Consider the following 23,570-nt stretch of genomic DNA (forward strand, 5'->3'; position numbering starts at 1 on the left):
TAATAATTCTCTAGCATGAAAAGGAAAAGTTGATCTTTCTAATTCCTTAAAGATCAATGCCTTGAATTGCTCTGTTTTTGCTGTGTCCTGTTCACCTTACAGTAAAGAGCTGGGTGATGGTGCGGCTGCTCACCATTACAGATCACAAACGGAATTGTATAAAGAGACGATAGGCCCTAATGTTAGTAAATCAAAGCTTGGTATTTCCCCACACAGCAGCTTATTCTGCTACAGCACTGGACTGGTCTGTCAACAAGATCAGTTGGTCACTTATCCCTTATCCCATGTGAGATCCTTTTTTGGATATTCCTTTTATGGATATTCCAAGTCTTCTTCACATATTCTTCCGTTAAAAGCTAAAAGTTATTTTCCAGTGTAGTTGTTCTTGCAGATCTTCCCATTTCATTTCTCCCTTGCAGCAGTTACAGGGCGAGCAAACGCTAAAAGCCATTCTCCACTCTTTGTGAAGCCAAAAGGTCTCCCTTCCAAGCGCACTTCAAAGGAAATGGTGGAGAAGAAGCACGACACTAACCGATTTCCAGAAATTATGCACAGCTTGTAATCCTCACTGGAGTCCTAGTAAGATGCGTCATTAAAAGACACAAAGGGAATTAGAAGCCACAGTAAATGGCCAGAGTATTAACTGCCTGAAGGATACAGTTCCTCCTAAGAATATCTAATGTTTTTAGGCTAAGGTGCTTCAGAAATTAGAAAAAAAAAATCTCCCAAGCCAGAAACAGGCAAAAAAGAGTTATTACAATAACTCTTATTATAATATTCACATAATTTGAATTATTAAAAAGCCTTTGCCACTTTTTTGATGTTTTCTTTTAAGTTAAGCATACGAGTCGAGGGCAGCACAGTGGCGCAGTGGTTAGCATCGCCACCTCACAACGCTGGAGCCCTGGGTACAATTCCTGGGGCACTGTCTGTGTGGAGTTTGTATGTTCTCCTCACGTTCACGTGGGTTTCCACCCACAGTCCAAAGAGATACCGGTAGGTTATTGGCTTCTGGGAAAACTTGTGTGAGTCTGTGCCTTTATGTGCCCTGCAATGGTCTCTGGCGATACATCCAAGTATCCTACCTTGTGCCTGTTGTTTGCTGGGATAGGCTCTAGCTCCCCTGTGACCCAGTATTGGATGAAGTGGTTAGAAAATAGATGGATGAATAACAGTCAAGTACAGTATATTATTTTTCATGGCATTTATGTGGGTTTGAAATGGGGTCTAAGGCATGGAAAAGTACTCAAGCCAGCAGACAGACATGACATCCTCTTTTAATACAATAGAGCAAGGGACAGCTTGAAACACAACCTGGGATTAAAACCGCACAACTCGGAATGTGGATCTGTGACATAGAACAAGTCTCGAATGTGGAAGGGCACGGACACTGTTAAAAGAAAGCAGTAAAAACACAAATGGCAATATCGTTTCTAACATTTATTTTTGTATTAAAAACAATAATGGAATTAGACTATCATGGTTACAAGCAACTGTGGTACCAACTCCGGGCTGATACAATGCGGTGAAATAAAAAAAAAGAATAAAGAAAGAGAAAACCAAGAGGCACAATTACGCATATAAAGGATCCTTTAAAAAAATCGATTAAGATCGAACTCAGTCTAATTTACTTCTGTACATATACATGGTGTTTGTTATCCAGTGATTTTTCTCTAATAATGATAACTGTGCCTCGAGAAAAAAAAACAGCACAACAATTAAACAACATAAACATAACAACTGTTTAGATATTGTGTTCAACAGGCATATATGTGAGCTACAGATATAGACATGACTAGTAGGATCAAGTTATTGTTAGTTTCAGCAGGATACACAACTGCAGATTTGCTTAAAATGTCACCAAAGTTCTATTACAGAGCATTTAGCAATGAAGTACAGCCTTCCTAATGAGATACAAAGTTACACCTGGGAAGTACACACAACAGTACTACCTATTAACAAACCCCATGCTATTCATCTAGGAGTAACGTACCATACAACGTTAAAAGCGTCTGTGTGAGGGCATGGTTTGTTTTATTTTTAAAAAGGACATTACTTCAATTGCCTGTCTTAAAATGTTGTATGGAATTAAGTTTTGCCTTTTTGTGACATTTGATTTTACTTTCATTGTATTTTTAAATATCGGTCTTTCCTTTGTTTAAAGTTTGGAAGGAAATGTAATTCATTGCCGGGTACAGAAATACAATGTCATGTGTATTGTGAGGAGTTTTTATTTCGGTTTCATGTATGGTGGTCCCTGTACAATGTCGCTGGTGTCAGGTACTAAGATGTCAGAGCTGACACTTTACTGATAAACAGATGTGCGCCAAACAACAATAGTGACCCAAACGGACGTCATCAGATTAAGCACAGTACAAAACCAGCTGTCTGAGCTCTTCAGTGTAACGTGTCTTTATTAAACCCTCATTAAAGGGCTAAATTCATATGACATCATCTTACGACAAGCTGCTTAAGGTCTTACACATCTACCACCATGCTAATGCTTTATGAACTTCACAGCTTGAAATTCTACTTTCTGTGAAGGTGCTCATCAAGAAAGCTGCTGAGCAACACTTTTCTGGGGATATTCATGACTTCTCATATTCACTGATTTACTGATGTGGCGCTGCTTGCACTTTCACATCAAAGTAAAGTGAAAACCTTTTAATCTAGTACATTTACTCTGGAAGAAGCCCTTTGCATTTTAAGCGGATTTAGCTTTTCATTTCCGTAGCTGTGCTCATGACAAGTTAGTTTATACGTCAGAACACTACTAAAAATGTTCAAAACGTCAGTTCAGGTCACGATTTTGGGCTTCACAGTCTGATAAATCAATGCTGACTGTTTCAATAGAGGTTCCTGTACACCTCCCAACACTTCTACAGCAGAAAATGTGAAAAGACAGACCATGCATGTCTGGAACCAAAAGGGTTGCTTAAGAAGCATTTACAGATTCAATCGGAAGTCAACAGGGCTACCCTGTTTTGTGTCGTTTACCATTTGAACCTCTACTGTTCACTGGTGAACAGCTGCAAAAGGCCATGTGCTTTTGTATTTAAAATTAAACTGTAGACAGCAAATGATACAGAAAAGTATTTACTGAAAGTCAAATGCACAGAGTCAGTAGGCACATATATATGTTAATTTTTGAAGGGACACAAAATAAAAGGTTTAGCCTTGTCCTTCCTTTTGATACGTTTAAAAGCATCTGTAAATTAAGACTTCATTTCAACATCCCTGCTTGTCCCAGTCCCACATCCCCTTTCTAACATTCCTTTTGGGAAGTAGAACACAAGTTTTTGTTTTGTTTTTTGTTTTAGGAAAGAAAGAGGGGGAACAAAAGAAAACGACAGAAAAGAAAGTGGTAAAGAGGAATTCAAAAGGCAAAACGTTTCATCTAAATTCAAACTTGTGCAATAAATTACAGATTTAGACCATAAATACAAAAGAAATACAAAATATCTGTTTTACAGAAATAAAATAAGTTAACCACAGAACATACAGAAATCTTGAATGAGAAAAAAATGCTTAAATTATTCTGAATCAAAATTTCAGCACTCTTTGGATTGTTTTACCCATTGTTAAACTGGACACATCTTTGCTATTTTTAGTCTGATTTGTATCAATCCTCTCACGGAAGACTACATTCTGCTGGAGGCTCAACTTTTAGTGAAAACTGTGCCTGAAACAGACCAAGTACAGATTTCAACAGAAAGCCATCACACTTCTTCAAAACTGTCCAAAATTCTTGGCATGATGGGCTAACTCAGCTTAATCACAAAATCAGATATTTATGTCAAACATTTAACGATCAAATAAGAAAACTTGAACATTTTTCTCTCTTAAGTAAGGCACCTGTTAAAGCAGGCATCAATTTGTTGTATTAAAAATAGGTTTTAATTGTGAAACCCACTGCAATGCAGTGGATATATTCTGGTAAATTGTGTTTGTACTTTTAATTTGAATTAGTGGATTTAGAAATACAATGCATATGGACTCATATTGATTTCATAAAAAAATAAATGGCCTTCTCCTTGTGCTGGCAGAAATCAGATAACCCATCTTTAATCCTTGTATATTCTTTGAATGTGCATTCTGTAACTTACATCTCCCAAAATATACCGAGTGCCATTAAAAATGCAACAAATGGTATTGGTCACGATATTAATTTATTGTATTTTTAATGCCACTCTATATAACACACCTACTCAGAATTAAGGGCACATGGACTGGGGGGTCAAGGCTAATACATTCTTAGAGTTCAGAAAAAACTTTCTATCAGGAGGACCTGCTTTCAAAGCCACTGCTATAGAAAAAGCTCACAAGACCTGTCTGATTTTGAGAACAAATTCTGTCTTCGTGTATCTCTTAAGGCAAACTGACACCTCTGACAAATGACATACAAAGGACAAAAAATGACAGAGGTGACACTGTACATCGTAAGTACTATCACACGATTCCTGTAACAAGAGTGGTTCAATCTGGGAAGTGTATGTAATTTTAAAATGGATAAAACGTTTAATGCAGAATCCACATTTTTGAGTCCATATGTTCACAAATGCCCCTCACCCCCCAAAAATACAGCTACAGCATTCCTCTGGTTAAAAAAGCTTTTGAAGCAGAAGTTTACTGAACATCATTAAGACATTTTGCAAGCATGTATTATGAGACTGCTCTCTACGGAAAAAAAAACATCCAACAATTTTGAGTTGCCTTCAGTTCTCAATAAACGCACTAAAGTCTAGTCAGACCTGCCAAAGTCTCTTGACCTTGCTGGTCATTTGCAGAATTGACCAAACTAATATCCATAGGACTAGGTTTGATGTCTTGTAAAGCAAACAGGTAAAAGCTCCTGTTTCCTACACATGGAAAGTTAAAAACTAAAGCAATGTACTGCCTTACTCACAAGAGTAAAATCTGCATAGTGCACCTTCAACAGTAGACTATTTATTGTCAGCATTATTATCATATACACTACAAACTGGACAATGTACTGTAAGCGTGCCAAAAGTACAAAATAAGAATTAAAAAAAAATAAACACATACACTTCTCCTGTTTTCTCTGTTAAGGATGTTTTTTTTGACAAAATTAGAATATATATTTATATGTTTCTTAAGGTCAATAGAGGAAGCAGAAATAGAAGGTACTGGCATTGAATTAACAACCATTTTCTAAACTGCTTAAATGCCACAGAGTCCCCTGGTTAAAATGTAAAGCTGCACAGCTTGCGTTCATCATGTTAAACGTGAAAACCCGCAAGAACACTTTACTGGTGCTGGAAAAATAGCAATAATTATACTGCCATACAGCCCATGGGAAAAATATTTGACAAATGCTTTAATGATATCAAATTCTTTTTCGTTAACACTTGACAAATACATCGTATTTTGTTTTTACAAAATTATAATTGCTTTATCATTTCAAACAGGCCGGACTGCATCGGTTGTCAGTGCAGCCTGTGTAAGTTGCCAAAGCAGAACTATTTTATACGTAAACTTGTGAATGGAAATGAGGTTGTGGAGGCAAAGAGCTTCTGATTGTTTCCCTCCCTTACAAACCTCCTTTACATACAGTACAAAGATTGTTTTTTTTATTTAGCTTAAACCATTCACAAGACAGAGCTTCTGTAAAATACTCCTGGACACATTGTACTTTTTTTTCTTTCTCAATAAAATGAAATAAAATAAGAAATTAAAAACAATCAATAACATGGAGACGTCCAAAACAGACGTGTCTACACTGTACATCAACCTGAAGAGAACCCCAAGCAGACTTGATTTCCATAGGAAAACTCTACTGAAGGCAAAAGACTTATGACGTCCAAGTCACTGGAACATAACCTTGGAATAAAAGGTCGGCTGCCCACTTCTCTAGACTTCTCTCCTAAGCTGTCCTGCCAGTATTATTGAAGTCAAGTATCATCGCAGCGTTCAGACTAGCCCAGGTTTAGCAGCAAATGGAAGGAATATACAAAAGAAAAAAAATGCTAGACTTTTTTCTTTACTCTTTTTTCAACAAAGTGCTTTCTTCTTTTTTTTCCAAATATATTTAACGCATTATATAAACTCAACATTTAAAAAGGTAAATCTCAGCTTATTTTATTTACAAAGTGAAACACTGAAATAAAGACAAACTTATGGACGGTGTAGACTACGCTATCTAGATTACACAGAAGAAAAAGAAGAAAATATTGTGCATGCTTAAATAGAATTCTGGTTTCAAACAAAAGGCACCCCTGCTCACCCATCTCTCCCTTCTTAAAGGACACATCACTTTTGTGCAAAATTAAATTTTTAGACAAAAAAGAAAACAAGAGCTTCCAAAAGAGCTTATGCTATATGGAAAAGAATCTGACTCTAATCAGTTATTACACAGAATTAGCTTTTTCAACTGTAAGCAGGAAGAGCAAAGGACCGAGCCAACAGCATTTGAGAAAACCAGTGAAATAAAGAAAACAGTACTAAACACAGTCCAATGTGTATGTTCCCTTTCAACACCAAGGCAAATGTCATGCTTGTTCTAAGACCATCTGCGGATTGCATTCAATGCATAGTCATTATTGTTTCTTTACAATTAGAAGCTGTAGACAACACAGTGGTGTGGTGGTCAGTACAGCTCTGGGCTCATTAATCCCAAACTGGAGCACCTTTGGTGGAGCTTGGATGTTCCGCCATGGTCCTGACTGGTGAGGCCAGGTTCTCTGGATTCCTCCTAACATTCAACAACCTGCTGGCGAGGTTAAATCACGTTTCTAGACCGTCCTTGTGTGCTGCAACGGCGTCCTCGACTTTTGGGAACATGCTCCAGGCTGTTAGGATCCTAATACTGTAGGTGGCATTCTGATCATGGATTGACACAGCTGGAAATTGTTAGGGAGAATGTCACCTCCTACTTCTCCTTACTTTGACAAGAAAGCAAGATTACACTGACCGCAGCTCAAAAAGAAACAAAAAATCAAATTCACGGTTGCTGAATCCTACTATAGCAGAGCCCCTAGCTCTCTAGTTAGCTCTCAGACATAAATCTACAGTTAGCTTGCATTATGCTGAAAGACTGAAATTCTCCTAACAAAAGGGGATTTTTAAAACTTTTTCATCCTGGTTTGCGATTCCATTCATTTTGCTTTGTAGGTGCCCGAGTAAAATATGTTCTGGGTAAGGGGAAAAAAACGGTTTCCAATATCCAAGATTTGTTTCCTGCACTGGGTAAGATGAACAATTTCCTTGGCATTGCTATCAGAATGGATCAGCACGTTTTAGGCATTATGTCTGCTAAACCTCCTGTGGAGGCTGGTGAACCTGTGTGCGACCTGGATGAAATTATAATTCTAGCAGACGATTACCCCTGTCAACAACAGCTAGTTGGATTAAAAAAAAAAACAGATTTTATGGAAATGAATGGAGATCCCACAGTTTACTGGTGACAACAGTGCGGCTCACCCTCACAAGAGTGCAAGGTAGGAGGGGTGTTTTTAGATAATGAAGTAACGTTAAGAAAAATAATAACAGGACTGGACAATACAATGTATAGCCACACCCCTGAGAATTAATACAACAGCCCTCAACCCACTTCAATAAGTGCAGATGTCATACAAATAATATATATACATATATAAAACTGTACATGAAGCAACCTTCTTTTCATACTTTTACTTCCCTAACTGTGGGTTTCCCACATCAAAAAGTGCATTTTGGTGCTCATTCAGTATTAAGACGGATCAGTCAATCCTACAGGTCAATCTATATTTCTGAAAAACCAAAGAAACCAGAATAATATTTAACCCATGCCGTTAATCTTAACTCCCTCTAGGAAACTATAGCAATTTATGGTTTTTATTACCAAAACACAGAAGATAACCTCAGGTTACTATACAGTGCAAACACATAGCAAAAGCTTTACTTTATCTTTAAATAGATTTTAAATGGAATAATCTGCAACATCAACAAAAAGGTAAAGCCTATCTGTACAAAAATATATAAAATCGAGATTTTTTTACTTTTTAAACCTTTGAATATGAAGTATACAGATCTTTAGAAATTTATCATGCTCGACAATACATTAATTGAAAAAGTGGCAACTTAGGAATAGGTATTATATATATTTTTTCTTCTTCTCTTACATATATAAACTATACAAATACTATACCTTTTGGTTATTTCTGGTAATATTTTACAAACATGCTAAATAAAATTATACATTTAAATGCTTCATCTTTCCAACGTTCTTATTACTTTCCTTAAAAAAAGGCAGTAGAATACACACTGCAGAAATCTACTTAAGGAAAAAACTCTAAACTTCCTAAATCATTTTATCTACTTGAGAAGCCAACAAGAGGAACAGCAAACTTATGTAAAGTGTGTATGAATGCTCCTTCTGTAGATAATTGGACCCAAGCAAAAAATTCACAGTTCGTAGAATATCCCTGACCCTACTGTGTTTCCTACATTCAATACGGTGTCAGGTAAGCTGTGCAAAACCTTACTTCAACTGGCTATTCGCCATGTTTGTTGCATTCGTCTTTGGTACAAAAAACAATCAAAATATAGTGTGCAAATAGTTCTTTTTTTTCCCGGTCTAGTACCGAAAACCAAAAATTGTTTTTTTTATTTTTCAGAGCCTTCCTATGATACAAAGCACAGACTCTGTGGCATATATCTACATTTTTCCACATGTTCCTATGTACATTCAAAATAGTTTAAAGAGCTAAAATACATTACAAATCCACAATTCACCCACTATACATCTTTCTGACGCTTTCCTTTTTAAGAAGTATACTTTTTCCAACCTCAGGGATTTTTTTATATATATCGCATCTTAAATACAAGGCACAATGAATATTACTTTGTACAAACACATATGAAGTTACATATTACTATTTATATTAACTTAGGAATTTCAAATTCTTTGTCTCCTCTACACTGGCAGAGCTCACAACTGTGAAGTGATCAGAACCAAAGCATATGGAAGAGAATGTCTGTCATTACCATCTTGCTTACACACCTATGCATTACCACACACACAGAGCAATGGGATCCATCACCCCTTCCCAGCCTCCAGGCCTTTGGAAACTGCGCTACGCTAGCAAAGAAAGGGGATAATGGAATCTTACAGCACCAGAACTCTCTGGGAAGAATCAGAGCACATTAAACTCTACTCCAGATAACTCCAGACTATCCCAACATTTTCCTTTTTAATACGCATTGCACACCCTGCATCCACATTAAGCTGATCTCAACCAGCTATAAAATTTGATGCTCCTTCTATATGCACAAAGCGCATTTCTTGAGCATGGAGAGCTTTTGGTTTTTGTAACGGTGGTTAAATTGGGCGTTGCTGCAGTAGTTCTGTAAATACCACAGTAAACGCCTATACTAATCGCTGCTGATTGCCTGTTTGTTGTTGTTTGGTGGTATAAACTAGCGGCAGGTATTTTTCCTGTTCTCCTTGCCTACTGGTGTTGGAAACATGTGACCGGTGGAACCGAGATGGCATTTGCTAGCCACGTTCACAGACGGCAGGTGTAAAACACAAATTATGCAGAGATCCTGTATGCTGTATTGTTGATTTGTTCACTTCAGAATATATAAATATCAATATAGTAAGCCTGTAGATGTGTTCCTTGATGGAAATTAACATGCAAAACGTAACAGTGTTACAGTGTGCGACACAAAAGGTGTGGACGTTTCTGCCTGATCTGGGCTTTCCTCCCTGCCCTGTACAGGCTGGCTACACCTTAGAAGTTGGCACGCGGAGCCCCACGAGGCCTCCTGTGGGGTCCCCCCCAGCTGTGTTCTCCAGGATCTGGTTCACAAACTCGGACGTCTGGCCAGCGACGGGAGACCTCACTGGGAAAGTTAAAGTACTGGTTACGATGACAGCGCAGGATTAAATACATTAAAACAAAATACATTAAGGTCTTAAAAGGAGAGGATCTTTGCAAGGAACATATGCTGTATTCACTAAGTGAAGGACAACACTTTGAAGGCCTTTAATATTACATCCAAGATGTCGCTGTACTGTACTAATATTCAGGTGCACTAGAGAAAAAAGCTTTTTTTAAGCTACCACTGCAATGCAAAAAGCAACAGATGATAATTGAAAAGATTGATTTTGTACTCCAACAGGGCCTATTCTGCCAGCACACCAACATATTTCTTACCAAGAGTTTCTTTAATGAGTCTGTCTAGTTTTTCACTCATGCTTGTTCCCTTGTCCTCTTTCAGGCTCTGCACCCTGTTGACAATCTCTTCTTTAATGGCGTTAATCACAAAGAGGAGACGATCTGTTTCCGAGAACAAAAAAAAAAGAAAAGGCTTTCATCGTTTGCCCTTTTCTGTTTCTGATTAGCTTGATATTTGCCTAGCTGTGTCCCTGCTCCACATAAACATCTTCGGATTTTAAAAAAGTAATTATATTTCAGAAATAAACAGGAACAGGAAACAGTTGCGTTAATGCTAGTGTTATTTTTGCAGTGACCTTAAAAACGAATATAAAGCAATGACATTTGAAATACACACATAATGTGCACAGTTCTGCACATAAGGTCTTAAAATAAATTAAGTACAAAAGAGAATTTATTTCTCCTTACCATATTCTGTATTGAGACCCCAAAGCTTGACTTTATTGGCCTCGTATTGTGCCTTCTTCTTCAGTCGACATGCCCTAAAGGAGATAAAAGATAAGAAATGATCATTTAGTTAATAAGGTGGCAGGCTAGGGGTCACCATCCATAATTAGTTAACCACTATTCCTCAAAACATAAACCACTTTTGACTGGTTAGTAAATAACTGTTGCACTAACAGGTTACTGTAACTAAACAGACAGGGCCGAAAGACAGCTGTTAAGATAAACCGATAAATGAGGCGAGGCCAACTGGGGTCCTCTGATATGAAGATCAACCCCGATTCCCCTTTCCAACCTGCAGCCTCTCCCTTCCTTCTGCGCTTCACCTTTGGAACACAAGGCAAGCTAGCATCAGGAGACACTAATACTGTGTGCATCGGTGGATCCTGCTGCTATCTGTACATGCTGCTATAAGCATCATCGTATGCTGCTGAATCTCAGCGACGACAATGAAAGTCTAAAGCAATCTGAGCAAGAGCTGCTCGACACAAGCACATCCAGCAGCTACACCTCCCAACTTTCTAAATGCGGATGGGGGAGCACCAAAGGCTAGAGGACAAGAGATGGTACCTGGAGGCCAGCTTGTTCTTCTCCTTGCGGGACCGAGGCCTAGCCGTCAGCGGCAGCTCACTCACGGGGGTCAGGTCACTGATCACCTTGTTGAGCTTGCGAAGCTCGTTCCCAATCTGCAGCAGCTTCCTGGGGTTAGGAGTGAGGTCCTCCACGTCGGTGCGACGGGACTTCTTCACCGTGTACTTTCCTGTTTGCAGGACAAGAGCAGCGAGGGCGGCATGAGAGCTGGAACTGTAGCGGCCCGGGTCCCTCGTCAGGGCGCACGGAGCACGGAGCTGATTCTCACCATGGTGAAGGCCGTTCTTCTGGTACATGTTGCTGGGGAGCGTGTCCCTGTCCCACTCGGAGGGCTTCAGCATGCGCTCCTGCTTGGAAGGGGTGAGCTGCTCACTGTACTCCCAGAAGTACCTCCGTTTGCCCCTCTTCCTGGAGAAACCCGGTGTCACCCCCTTCACTTCCTCCACGGGGTCATTATCGCAGCCTGGAGAACAACAGGGCCTCCATCACGTCACACAGCCAAGCAAAGTTCTCATTTTTAATGCTGGCATAAACAGTGAGGTAAGAATTTGTGGGCTGTAGTGAAATTGTGTTGTTATGCAGTGTAGGATAATTCACTATTCTACTTTTTGGAGTCAGCTGACAGATCAGTTAGGTCCCGCTAAAATGCCCTCATTTCGCTAACATGGTTTTCTGAAAGTCCTTTGTAATGAGTTTTGAAAACTCTTTGTAACGGGCTCCAAAGATCTGTTTTTAGTTGCTGGTTATCAGCCAGATTAAATTAGCCTTTAATTTACAAAGGAGAATTGTTTTGTGTTGTTTCAAGGGGGAAACAAAGGTTCACTCTATTTCACTCTATTTTGAGACCCTCAGGCTTTCTTCTGCCTGTGCTTTAGTGCTATCCACACAACTGGCATTCACTATCCCAGCTAAAGGAATGTTTTGCAAAATCTCTGTCCTGCAGGTAAATAGGTTTCTATCTGTCAAACAGAGATCATTTTTCAGATTGCTTTTTATTTTTGAGGTAACTCACTCAGGAAAAATAAAGCACACCTCAAGATGGAATGCATTTGAAAGATGCCAAATATGCATAAACATTAGCTTGTAACTAAATAGCAATGCAGAACTAAAGCAGAGTTTTAAATTCATACCTTTTAAAAGGTACAATCACCAGAATATAACACACTAGACTTTTAAAAAGACAGTTGCCTCCTTTTTTAATTGCTATAGAAAGAACCCACGAAGTGCCGAGTAAGAATAGGCTGGCATTTCAGCAGGGAAAGTGATATATCTGATAGCTCCATTTTCCTTCTTTATTAAATAAAAAAAGGAAAAGAATAAAATGGCAGAGACAGACATGCAATGCCATATATGGCACACCCAGATGGAAAAAATCTGCCCCAATTTAGGGAATCCATTCAGCATGACTGTGTGAACACAGCTAATTTCACACAGTGTATTATTCGAGAGCTATAAGCAACAGAATACAAAAAGTACATTTACATTTATTCTGCGTATTTTAGAGATCATTAAATACAGCCAAAAATACCCAATAGAACTATGCATGAAAACAATTTTAAATCTTAGCTTTCTGTATGGCTCAGATCAGTCTGAAAAATTGCCATTCTCTGCTAAGTCTAACAACGGTCAAATAGCCAAACGACTCAATCATCCATTCCATTATCTCTGCTGGACAGACGGTTGTTCTTTGTATATGTCTTCCTCTACCAACAGAAAAAAAAAGTTCTATCATAAGCTAAACATTCCCACACTTGGGCAGACTCCAATCATTCTCTTTAAACTAAAATGTTTAACGAATCAAGACACTTAAAACTAATGGTAAAGTTGATATTCCAGAGAGATAGCTACATAAAGCTTTTGTTATTTTAAAATTGCTGGCAAGAGAGGCATACAACTTCAAGTTATTTCTTTATCTCCAGTTCCATCATTTGTTTTAAGTAGAGAAGCATAGAAAAGAAAAAAACGAACTATAAATGTCATCTTGTGACTTAAAAAGTTACATTAGAATGAAAGTATTTACAAATCAATTGTGCATCTCAACTTTTGGATGCATTTGTTTTCTATTTTAAATAACCTTGCAAAATAAAAAACAGTTTAAAATCCTGCCCTCTCTACAAAAAAGCAACTTCAACAGTTTTTGCATAATTGGGTATTACCAACACAAACAACACAGATTCCAGATTCCGGCCCATCAAATTATTCCATGAATGATCTAGCTATGATATGCTGTTTCCATAGGACTGCTTTACTATATAAAACAGAAGATAAAGTGTCAATAAATTCTTCTTGCTGCAGGACACAGTGGTACTGACACTCTTGTATTTTAATTTTGCTTAGTCATATTAGAATCTGTCCTTATCACAAAGTACTCTGAGAAGAGGCACAGCACAAAAAGCCACAAATTAAGTTAAAAGGTAATTATGTAGTTGATTAAAATGCAGTGTCTCTACCTGGCTCAGAGAAGGTATCACTCATGTCATCATCTTTATCATCTTCGTAGTCTTCCTCCTCCTCCTCCTCTTCTTCCTCCTCATTCTCGGAGAGCTCATGTTCACTGCCGAAGCCTTCGTCATGGTCCTCGTCCTCCAAATCCGGCTCATCTGCTTCATCCTCATCTTCCTCCTCCTCCATCTCCGGCTCCACTCTCGCTGGTGGTTTGACCTCTGTGACAAACAGCGAATAGTTGTGCTCTTCCTCTTTCTTCTGTGAGGGCTCAGGCCCCAGAGTGCTGACTGGGTACAGCTCCTGACTTCCTCCAGGCACAGGAAACAGTTCACGAGAAGTCCCTTGGGAGCTACCATTCTCTGGAATGGGGGCCACCTCCACCTTGGGCTTATCCACTTTCTTCTCCCTTGCAATGGTAGTGGTTGACACCACTGAAGCAGTAACAGCAATAGTGACTGCAGTACGGTTCTCGACAAATGAGGACTCAAGGGTTATGTTTGCCTGTGAGGGAGCTGCGTCCATTATCGGTCTGCGCGGAGCCGCGTTAATCCTGACCTTCGCTTTCCGGACGTAGTCCTTGGAGTCCGAGGGAAAGGATATCATCTTGGAGCTCTGTGTCTGAGTCTTGGAGATGGTCTCTGTGCTGGAAGGCACAGGCCTGGTGGCCTTCTGGGAGCCATCCGCGTAATCTGGCAGCAGGTTCCTCATCGAGGTCGAACTCGAGGCCGTCAATCGGCAAGAGGTTTTCTTCGCATTAACGGAAGGATTGAGAGTGTGTGGCTTCTGGCTCACAAGTAGGTCAGGGTGGTAGAGGGGGTCGCAAACGGGCTGCGAATCTTCGCTGTTCAGCTGTGCCAAGGTGGGCGTCTTCCCAATCACCTCCTCATCCTGGTAGGGGCTGGAGAAATCATCCAGCCCCAAGAAATCCACCTCTTTCGTCCCCCAGATGTCACAGCTGGTGAGCTTGGTATACTTGGTTAAGTCCTCCCAGTACGTATCCCACTGCTCAAAGTTCGAGCTGTAAATAGGATCACTGTCCAGGACCTCTGCAAGGTGGTCCATGCCCTCAATCTCTTTGCAGTCACCCACGGTAAAGATGTCACCTCTTGGACTTTGCCTGCAAGTCATGTCTCTGTCCTTGAGAGGCAAAAGAAAATATTCAATTTTTATCAGTCAGGCATAAATAATAAAACAAGGCTATTACTGACAATAGTGAAGCATTTACATTCAGGAGGAGGCTTTTTGTTCTCAGAGATGATCTAAATACCTCATCAAATGGTATCTTTAAAGTGGAAAAAATGTAAACTTAAATGCCTACTCGTTCACCATACAGAATAAATATTATACATGATACTGTTTGTGGTTTTAATTGTTCTTATATACTGATGTACAACAGAAACCAATCTTAAATCTAATGGATTATTTCAAATTTTTTAAAGATCAATATAAAATAATCAGAGTAAATGGGAATAAAATTAGAGCTTAAAGACTCATTGCAAGTCTTCAGTATGAAATGCAACATACTGCTAAGATGGAAACATTACAAAGTGAACATAGTATAGGACCTTACTGACCATTAACACAATCCTGGTAGCACTAACAGTAGTGGTGATAAACTGAAAAAGCATATAGCGCCTTTTGATGCTGAAGCAGATCTAAAACAAAGTGTGACAGATTTATACAAAGCTCAGCAACACAATAAAAATTAAAAGACTAAAATTATTTATATTAAAAAGATACTCCATTAAGGAAATGTGTAAATGTGATTTATGACAGCCTTTTTGAAAATAAATGTGATTTATAAATTCCATTTGAGGGTAAATCTCTAATGAAAGGGAGTAAAAAGTTCCAAGTTTGGAGGCATTTTAACAAGAAGCAGCCTCTCCCTTCCTTTTGCGTTTCACCCTTGGAACACAGGGCAAGCCAGCATCAGCAGACACTAATGTACACTCTGGCTGATATAAAGTGAGCATTTTGGTTCGATAATCGGGTGTCACGCCATTCAGTGCTTTAAATAAAAGTACAAGAATTTTATAATCAATTCCACAAAGTACTGGCATTCAAGGAAGCAATGCAAACACAGGATATGTGCCCTGCTTTTGTCTTTCACATCATCCTAGAGGCTGAATTCTGCATGAGCTGCAAGGATTTAGCATTTCTTGCAAGACCAGCAAATAATATCATAGAAGCAGCAAGTATTTTCTCAACAAATGATCTAATTTTACCAATGGTATGCAGATAATAATATAAGGAAAAATAAAAGGAATAGTTTAGTTTACATGTCTTTCATGTATGATTCAATGCACTGTTAAGAATCAAAGACTGCCCAGAATCACTTCCAATTTAAGGTAAAAAAACAACAAATCTAATTCTGTCAGTTCTCTCTGTTGCTGAGTATAGCTTGATTGAACTGCAAAACAAGTGCAGCCATCCAGCTCCTAATATCCCCTATTAAATTTATACTCTAGTACCAATAGAGCTCCCTTTTGAGGATATGGTTGTATTTCATCTGTTTGAAACACGTTTCAATGTTTCATGTTTCAATTCATATCCATCCATTTTCGAACTGCTTTATCCAATTCAGGGTTGCTGGGGAGTTGAAGCCTACCCCAGCAACACAGCCAGGATGGGACACCAGTCCATCGCAGGGCACACACGGACACAGATACAGACACGCCACACACTTACCCAAGGCCAATTTTCCCAAAAGCCAACTGACCTATAGTACGTCTTTGAACTGTGGGAGGAAACTGGAGGACCAAGTGAAATGGTGGGGGGAACATACAAACTGCACACAGATAGCACCCCAAGTCTGGAATTGCACCCAGGGCCCAGCACTGCGAGGCAGCAGTGCTTACCACTCTGCCTCCCTTCAAATAATCTTGCCATATCATGGAAATTTAAAATAAAGAGCCTAAGACAGGGCCCTGCAGAACACCGCATCGCATATTATTCTTTACCAGTCCAGATGCAGATATTGCCTGTTTGTTAAATGTAAGCTAACATGTATGAACAGGTCCTGAAAGTCTGACCATTTCTCTAAGATTATTAATTCAAATGTCACAATGTCTTTGTTCATGGTATTAAAAGCAATGCTTAATTTTACAAGGATCAAAACAGATATGCATTTAGTCAATTAACCTCATAACTAGGTCATTTGCTACATTACACCAAATCACTACAATGCACACTGAAACAAAATGAAAACCTGTTTCAAATTTTTCTAAGATCTTATTACCATCAGCAGAACTTTATGTGTCTGAATGATACCTTCGCAGAACTTTAAATAAAAATGGAAGTTATAAAATAAGTCTGAAGTTCCCTACAAAAAACCTAAGTGACATTTTTTGAGCAGGGGTTTAAGATCGGTGGTTTTAAAAGCATCTGGAATGACAGAGTACTATTTACTGAAGCAAGAATATCATTACACACATTGCTGAACACCACCCTCAGAAGTCTTGATGGTTTTGGATCAAGAGAACAAATACCAGTTTGTTTGCAGTAATAGCAGTTTGACTACTGTATTTTCGTGTACATTAATCAAAGAGAATGAGTTTGTTTGCGACTTCAGCCAGTGTTTCTTGAAATCTTCTCACGAATCCAACTTTGTTTCGAAAATAGTTAAGGAATAAATGAACTACAGTAACAGTTTCGAGTTTGTGAAAAGCTATTTGAAGTCAGCTGGGGTTTTTGTTCCTTTTCTCCTGAACGTAGAGAAAAAAAGCATATCTTATTAACCTTCAGTGATGCAGCTCTTGAGTATTATCTGGTTAAAAGTGTCATAATGTACTAAAATTCTGTCCCTCTAAGTTTACTCTGTCTTCTGAAATCTCTTTGCAATCAACAGATAGCACAGTACAATTTGAAGGGTTTCAGAGCACAATTAAAATAGTCTAAACTATTTCTGTTTGGACTATTAACTATTTCAATATCAAGAGTGTATTCTTAATGGTGATTATAGCTATCAACTAACTCAGCTTTACTAATTCACATATTTCTTGTGAGCAGAACAAAGATTAAAACTTTCTTGTAACAGTATGTACCAAATCCCTTTAAGAAATGGTAATGGTAACTGGTAACACTCTAGGTGTGTAGATCTGATCAGCCTGGGGCTGACTCCTGTGGGATATTCCACCACTTTTCCAGGGGGGATGCAGCCAGATGATGAATTTTGACGTGCTGCAGTCACCTCTTAATGACAGAACTGGCGAGTTAGTTACTAAGTTGGTCAGGAGAAAATGGAAGCTACAGAAAGACTTTGATGTTGTCTGGTTGCAGTGGTGCCTTTGTAGTCCTAGCACTGCACGGACGTGTATTGTCTTGCTTTAGAAATCGCTGAATACAGGAATGGAAAAAGTCTTGTCTCCAGAATTCCATCAGTGAGACATTGATATCAGAAAGACAAATCATAATCTTCAGTTCACATGAACTTTATCGTAAGGCTTCCCTTGATCCGCCACAAAGGAATTCTTGGGTTTAACAAGAAAGACTCCTCCCACACGTCTATAACCCCAATAGCTGGCTTGAAGCCGGCAAATGTCAGCATAATGTTCATATCTCCACATAAAAGGAATTTTGTCACAATCGGCAAAGGTAAAAAGTCATTGATCGTTGAAAAAAACACTCCATCATGCAATTGGATGCCATATCACTTGACGTATGGCCAACAAAAGATGGCAATGTGGTCTTTCAGCTGCCAACGTTACCCTGGAAAAGCACAATTCAACTCAATGCAGCCTCCACCAGTACACTATTTAACGTGTCAATAACATTATGTTCATGTCCAATGAGCTGCTCATAGCTACCAAACTCGCTTTATCACCATCTAGGGCTAAACTGGGGATATATAATATTTGACTCTCCCCCTCTGGAAGACAGCAATGTGGAAGAGTAGTTATGGGCTCTGGACTCATTGAACAATTGCGGGCTTGAAGTACTCTTGAGTGAAGTGCCTCACCTGCATTGCTCCAGTAAAATATACAGCTGTGTAGATGGGTACACATGTAAGTCACTCTGGATAAAAGTATCAGTCAAATAAATATACATTTTTAACACTGTATACGTCTCACCTACATCATATACGGTACTACTACACGTCCAGGGCTCCAGGACACTTCAGGCATATGAAGCCAAAATGTCTCTTTATCAGCTACCATTTCCTTTTCCCAGGATTTTCAACAAAAATAACCTGCTTGCTGTTTTGATGTTTGCCCATCTAAATTTTGGAATGTGGAGATTTCACATCCCATTACTGATCTGTACACAAAGAGCAAAGGGTTTGCTTTTGTCTGACAATTAATGATGTGTTCACCATAAGGCTGGGTCTTTAAAATGTCCAATGGAAAGGAGAAGAAGCAGCAGACAAAAAACGAACAGAGAGCTGTAAACCCACTGTCTAAGCTAAAGACAAAGTAGGCAGCTGCCACAGCAAATTATCCTTCTTCCAAACACACATGGAATAATTGCCAGTATGATTCATAAAAGACCTGCCTATGGCGGGTATCAGACACTGTCTAACCAAGAGGGGAAGCATCTCACATACTAACGAGACAAAAAAATAACCAACGGTTCTGATCTTACCAGTTCGTACATAAAGTCAGGATCGGAGCTGCTTGCCAATAGGTCTGTGCTGGTCAGTGCCTGGTCAGCAAAAGTGTGGTTCTGAAAGGCATCCCCGAAAGGAGGATCCATTCCACTTATGCTTGGCTAGGAAAGGAAAATAAGATCAGTTCTTAAATCATACATGGCTACATGATACAATCAAGAAACACAAAATCAACTCAGAGCAGCTCTGTATTTTTAAGGAAACCTTTTGTGAATATATATATATAAATAATGTCAATTTTGTTCCACACTACCCGAGATGTACTACATTAATCAACCCTGAAAGCAGGTTAACCACTATGACGCTGTATGACTTTGAGCAACTTCCAAACTAAATGTGCAGTTTTACGAGTATGGGCTCACCATCCCTACTGGTTTAACTTATCTGCTTCCATGATCATCTCAACATAAGAACCTAGTCCCACACTTATACACATGGAGCAACAGAAAGCAAGACGGTCAATATTTTCTTTTAGAAAAAGAAACGGGAGACCTGCCCCCATCTCAATAACCACCCAAGCTTTGAGCTGATGGTCCAATTAACCCCAATGGTTGGAGCACATTTCCCCTACTCTTCCATCACCACTGCTGCAGAGGACAGCACATGCTTGAATCTCATTAATTTGAGCTTTTCTAATAAATACAAGCTGACAAAGAAACAAAAAAAAAGGAGAGGAAATAAATGCTTCAGATGCTTTCGTATTTATTTGAGTTGGGTGCATGGCAATCCAAGCTTGACATGGTATGCAGTCTGGAAGCCAGACGTCATTTCCATCCAAACCCCTGGCTAGTCTGCTGCCTCTGTTTTATTAGTCCACAGACTGCTCTACTTCATTCTGTCATTAACAATCCCTAAAATAACCCCTGAAAAATAGACATCAACCCCTAACTCCTCTCTCTCATTGACATTAAGCATTTTAGTTTAAGAGTGCCCACAAACGTCTTTAATTTAATAAGTTACTGCCTTGGTGATGTCCAATTTAATAAGAATTTCCATTCTATAAACTAAAAAAAAAAATAGAATATAAGCAATGCTTCTGGTATTACAATATCCTATGATATTGTATTCAGATTCTATGATTTCACTAGATTTTGATACCTCCTGGTCAATGTCTTCAGACAAAACACGACGCATACTGTATACAATGCCCTCCAGATTTATTTATTCCCCTGATGTAACAGAAAGCAGTGTACAACAGAATGAGTCATGGATTTGATAATGGGTCCATCTTTAAACAACAAAAACGATTAAACTGCAATCATAATTGCACTGCAGAGAGCCCTGCATATTTGTCATATTTAATTGAATTTCACAAAACATGAGCGTCACTTTTATTCACACCTCTAAATAATCTTTCACATAAAATCCAACAAATATCTATGACAGGATTTCTTATGAACAGCTCTTTGAAAGTGCCATGGCAGCCTTTGGCACTACTGTAAATCTTAAGGTCTCCCATTCCCCTGGTGTGTAAAAGAAGGTAACACACGGACATCATTCAGAGAGCTTTCAGGAGTTGGGGAATAGCTATAAAAGAGCAAGTTATAGGTTAATTCCATGCTGATTAAAGAAGAAAGTAAACACAATGTTTCGGCTGTGGAGCCTTCTTCAGGTTTTGCTTACACCAGAAGAAGGCTCCACAGCCGAAAGGTTGTGTTTACTTTCTTCTCTTTTCAGCATGGAATAAACCTATTACTTGTTCCTTTGCAGCCTACGCATGCTGACGGAGCTACCCACCTGAACAGCTATAAAAGAATTTGCTTTCCACTGCAATGTCCATTATTAAAAAATTTGAGGCTACTATTATACTGGTAACTCCAACACATACCAGAACCTTTTGGCCAGACACCTGGTTCATTCATCCATGAAGTTCAAGCTTGGCCGAAAATTGACATTCCAACATGACAATAATCCAAATATCCAAATCAACAAAGAAATGGTTAACTGCTCACAAACTCAATGTTTTTGTCTGACCATCTCAACATCCAGACATTAATCCATCAAACATTTGTGGTTTGAAGTTAAGAAGGCGGTTCACTAATCGATATGTGGGAAGGTTAAACGTTACCACTCAGAAGTTCCCAAAACTCACAGAACACTACAGGAGGCGCCTTATCAGGGTAATCCCTGCAAGAGGAAGATTTACAAAACTCTCACTACAGAGGTGTGAAATAATGTGACCCTTGTGTTTTCTGTCTTTGCCCTGTGCAATGATATGAAGATTAAAGTATAACTTTATTTTCTTTCCATTATATGATGTTTTTATTCCTATTTCATCAGGGGTATGAATAAATTGGAAGGCAGTGTGTGTTCCCAGCCAAATTAGCTTCTGACACTATTAAAAATAAGTGAATTTACTGTTCGTTATAAAATAACCTGAGGAAAAGCTTGTGTTCGTACAAATCCAATACCGATCTGAAAACTATGTTAGTGTTCCAGCTGTAAAATAAAGCTAGCCTGGAAGATCAAATGAAAAGCTAAATTGTAGATGAAAAGATAAGTATGTGTAAGTTACAGAGCCAAATACAGCGAGTTCTGTGCTCTCCCAACTCCGGCCCCTTACCTGAGGCATTGCCAAGCACAGATCCTCTGTGTCTAAATTGAAACTTTTCTGCTGTCTCTTGAGTCCAGTCGTTTCCAGTTTTATTTTATACCAGCAGAAATCAATTAATTTGCTCACAAAAGAGTCTTTTTTCTAGCCTCAGTGGCTTATTAAAGTGTGCTTGTCTGGTCCTCCTGTGTTGACTGCTTTCTATTAAAGGGAAGAGAATGAAAGAATGAGGCAAAAAAATTAGGAAACAGCACATCACTAACTTCAATAGTCATCTTTTACAATCTTCAGGAAATAGAGAAGAATATTCATGACTCTCTCTCCAGCTGATTGAGATCAATATTTGTCTAGATCTGATATTTAATTACAATGGTTTATGGTTTCCACTTACAAGTTCTTATTCTGAAATACAGAAATATTTCTCACTGTGAAATGTCAGCAAAAGCTGAGTGGAGAATTTCAGCCTCTCCATAAAAGAGATTTATCCACCTTCAAAATACGTTAAAGACTTTCTATACAAAGTATCTCTAGGCAGTAGAAATATTGTCAGTCTCAAAGCAAGGGTATTAATTTGATGGAAAACAGACTTAGCAATGAACACTTCAGCTATTTTTAACAGCAATGTTTTTGTCAGAAGCACTTTTAAAAGGCAAAAAAGGAAAGAGAAATCTTTTTTTTTAAAATAACAGACCACTTAAAATAAGTTGTTAAATTAATTATTGCACTGTGCAGCATCGGCCAGCAGAAACAAGAGTGAGCAAAACAAAGCTATCACTGCTGGCTGCTGTGGTTGCTGACATCACATCCTTATTCCACACGAAAAGAGTCAGCTGTGATATTTATCAACACAGGCTGCTCTCACACACCCTCCTGCACAGGCATCAGACTCTGCTGAGAAACACATTTCTGCCTTTCACACTGTATCTAGGCCCAGTTTCAATAGAAATGACATTGGGGAACCAGGGGTGTATTGCTCGCAGAACATTTAACAGTTTAAGTGCTGAAATAAAGTTAAATTCCCCATACTCACTTATTTACTAGGGAATATAGACAAGTTTCCTACCTTGGTACAAGACAAAAATAACTGAAGCAAGAAAAAAAGCTAATATAAATGTTCGGTGCAGTATTGCAGCAGGGCTGTTTGACATGGAATCCTCTCATTCCACTACAGAGCAGTCCTTCAACACAGCTGGAACCTTGATTGTTAAACATTAAATGGTAATTATGAATTAAAAGCTTACTGCAAGAAATGAGCTGGAGCAAAACTGAAACGCTGAATTAACGTGGATTACAAGGAAGTTCTGCACAACCTAGCTTGATTTTTGGCAAGGAGGAATAAAAGATTTCAGAAAAAAAAACTGTTACGCCTCCTGTTTCTGTGAGTTTAGACACTGATGTTCATTCATGTTAAAAAAAGTCCAGTTAATTGGCTGTCATGGTAAAAAGATTTGTGCAGCTTTTCCTGTATAATCGCCATGATGTTTTGTCTTTACTATATTTTAATGTTAAACTTCAATTACAACAAAAGAATACTACAGAAAAGCCAAACACTACATGTGGGAGTAAAACTCAAAATAATACAGAAATTCTCTTCTGTAACACAGGGAATTGTAAGCTTCAGATCTGCAAAAGCTTCTTCATCTTCCAGAAAGAGTCCACTCAATGGTTCAGGGACGTACAATGAAATCTTTCCTTTCTAATCAAATCAACAGACTGCTCAAAGGAACAACACAACAGGCAATCTTCCCACCAC

General features: G+C 38.7%; 1 protein-coding gene across 3 annotated transcripts in view; it reads right to left on the reverse strand.

Moving 5' to 3' along the window:
- Window positions 1-1,427: 1,427 nt before the first annotated feature.
- Window positions 1,428-23,570, reverse strand: part of crebrf (creb3 regulatory factor) — a 38,659-nt gene continuing 16,516 nt past the window's right edge. Inside the window, exons 2-9 of one of the 3 annotated variants that reach the window (XM_088932614.1) lie at window positions 21,830-22,018; window positions 19,242-19,367; window positions 13,667-14,798; window positions 11,485-11,679; window positions 11,196-11,385; window positions 10,590-10,663; window positions 10,161-10,283; window positions 1,428-9,846 (exon numbers count right to left, since the gene is read on the reverse strand). In XM_088932614.1, coding sequence (XP_088788740.1) covers window positions 9,728-9,846; window positions 10,161-10,283; window positions 10,590-10,663; window positions 11,196-11,385; window positions 11,485-11,679; window positions 13,667-14,798; window positions 19,242-19,367; window positions 21,830-21,838 — 1,968 coding nt within the window. In that variant the 5' untranslated portion in view covers window positions 21,839-22,018 and the 3' untranslated portion in view covers window positions 1,428-9,727. The remainder of the gene's footprint in view (window positions 9,847-10,160; window positions 10,284-10,589; window positions 10,664-11,195; window positions 11,386-11,484; window positions 11,680-13,666; window positions 14,799-19,241; window positions 19,368-21,829; window positions 22,019-23,570) is intronic. The other 2 variants (XM_088932613.1, XM_088932615.1) reach the window with 2 other exon arrangements.

The sequence above is a fragment of the Atractosteus spatula genome, chromosome 14 (genome assembly GCF_055471065.1).
Source record: "Atractosteus spatula isolate fAtrSpa1 chromosome 14, fAtrSpa1.hap1, whole genome shotgun sequence".
Classification (NCBI taxonomy): domain Eukaryota; kingdom Metazoa; phylum Chordata; class Actinopteri; order Semionotiformes; family Lepisosteidae; genus Atractosteus; species Atractosteus spatula.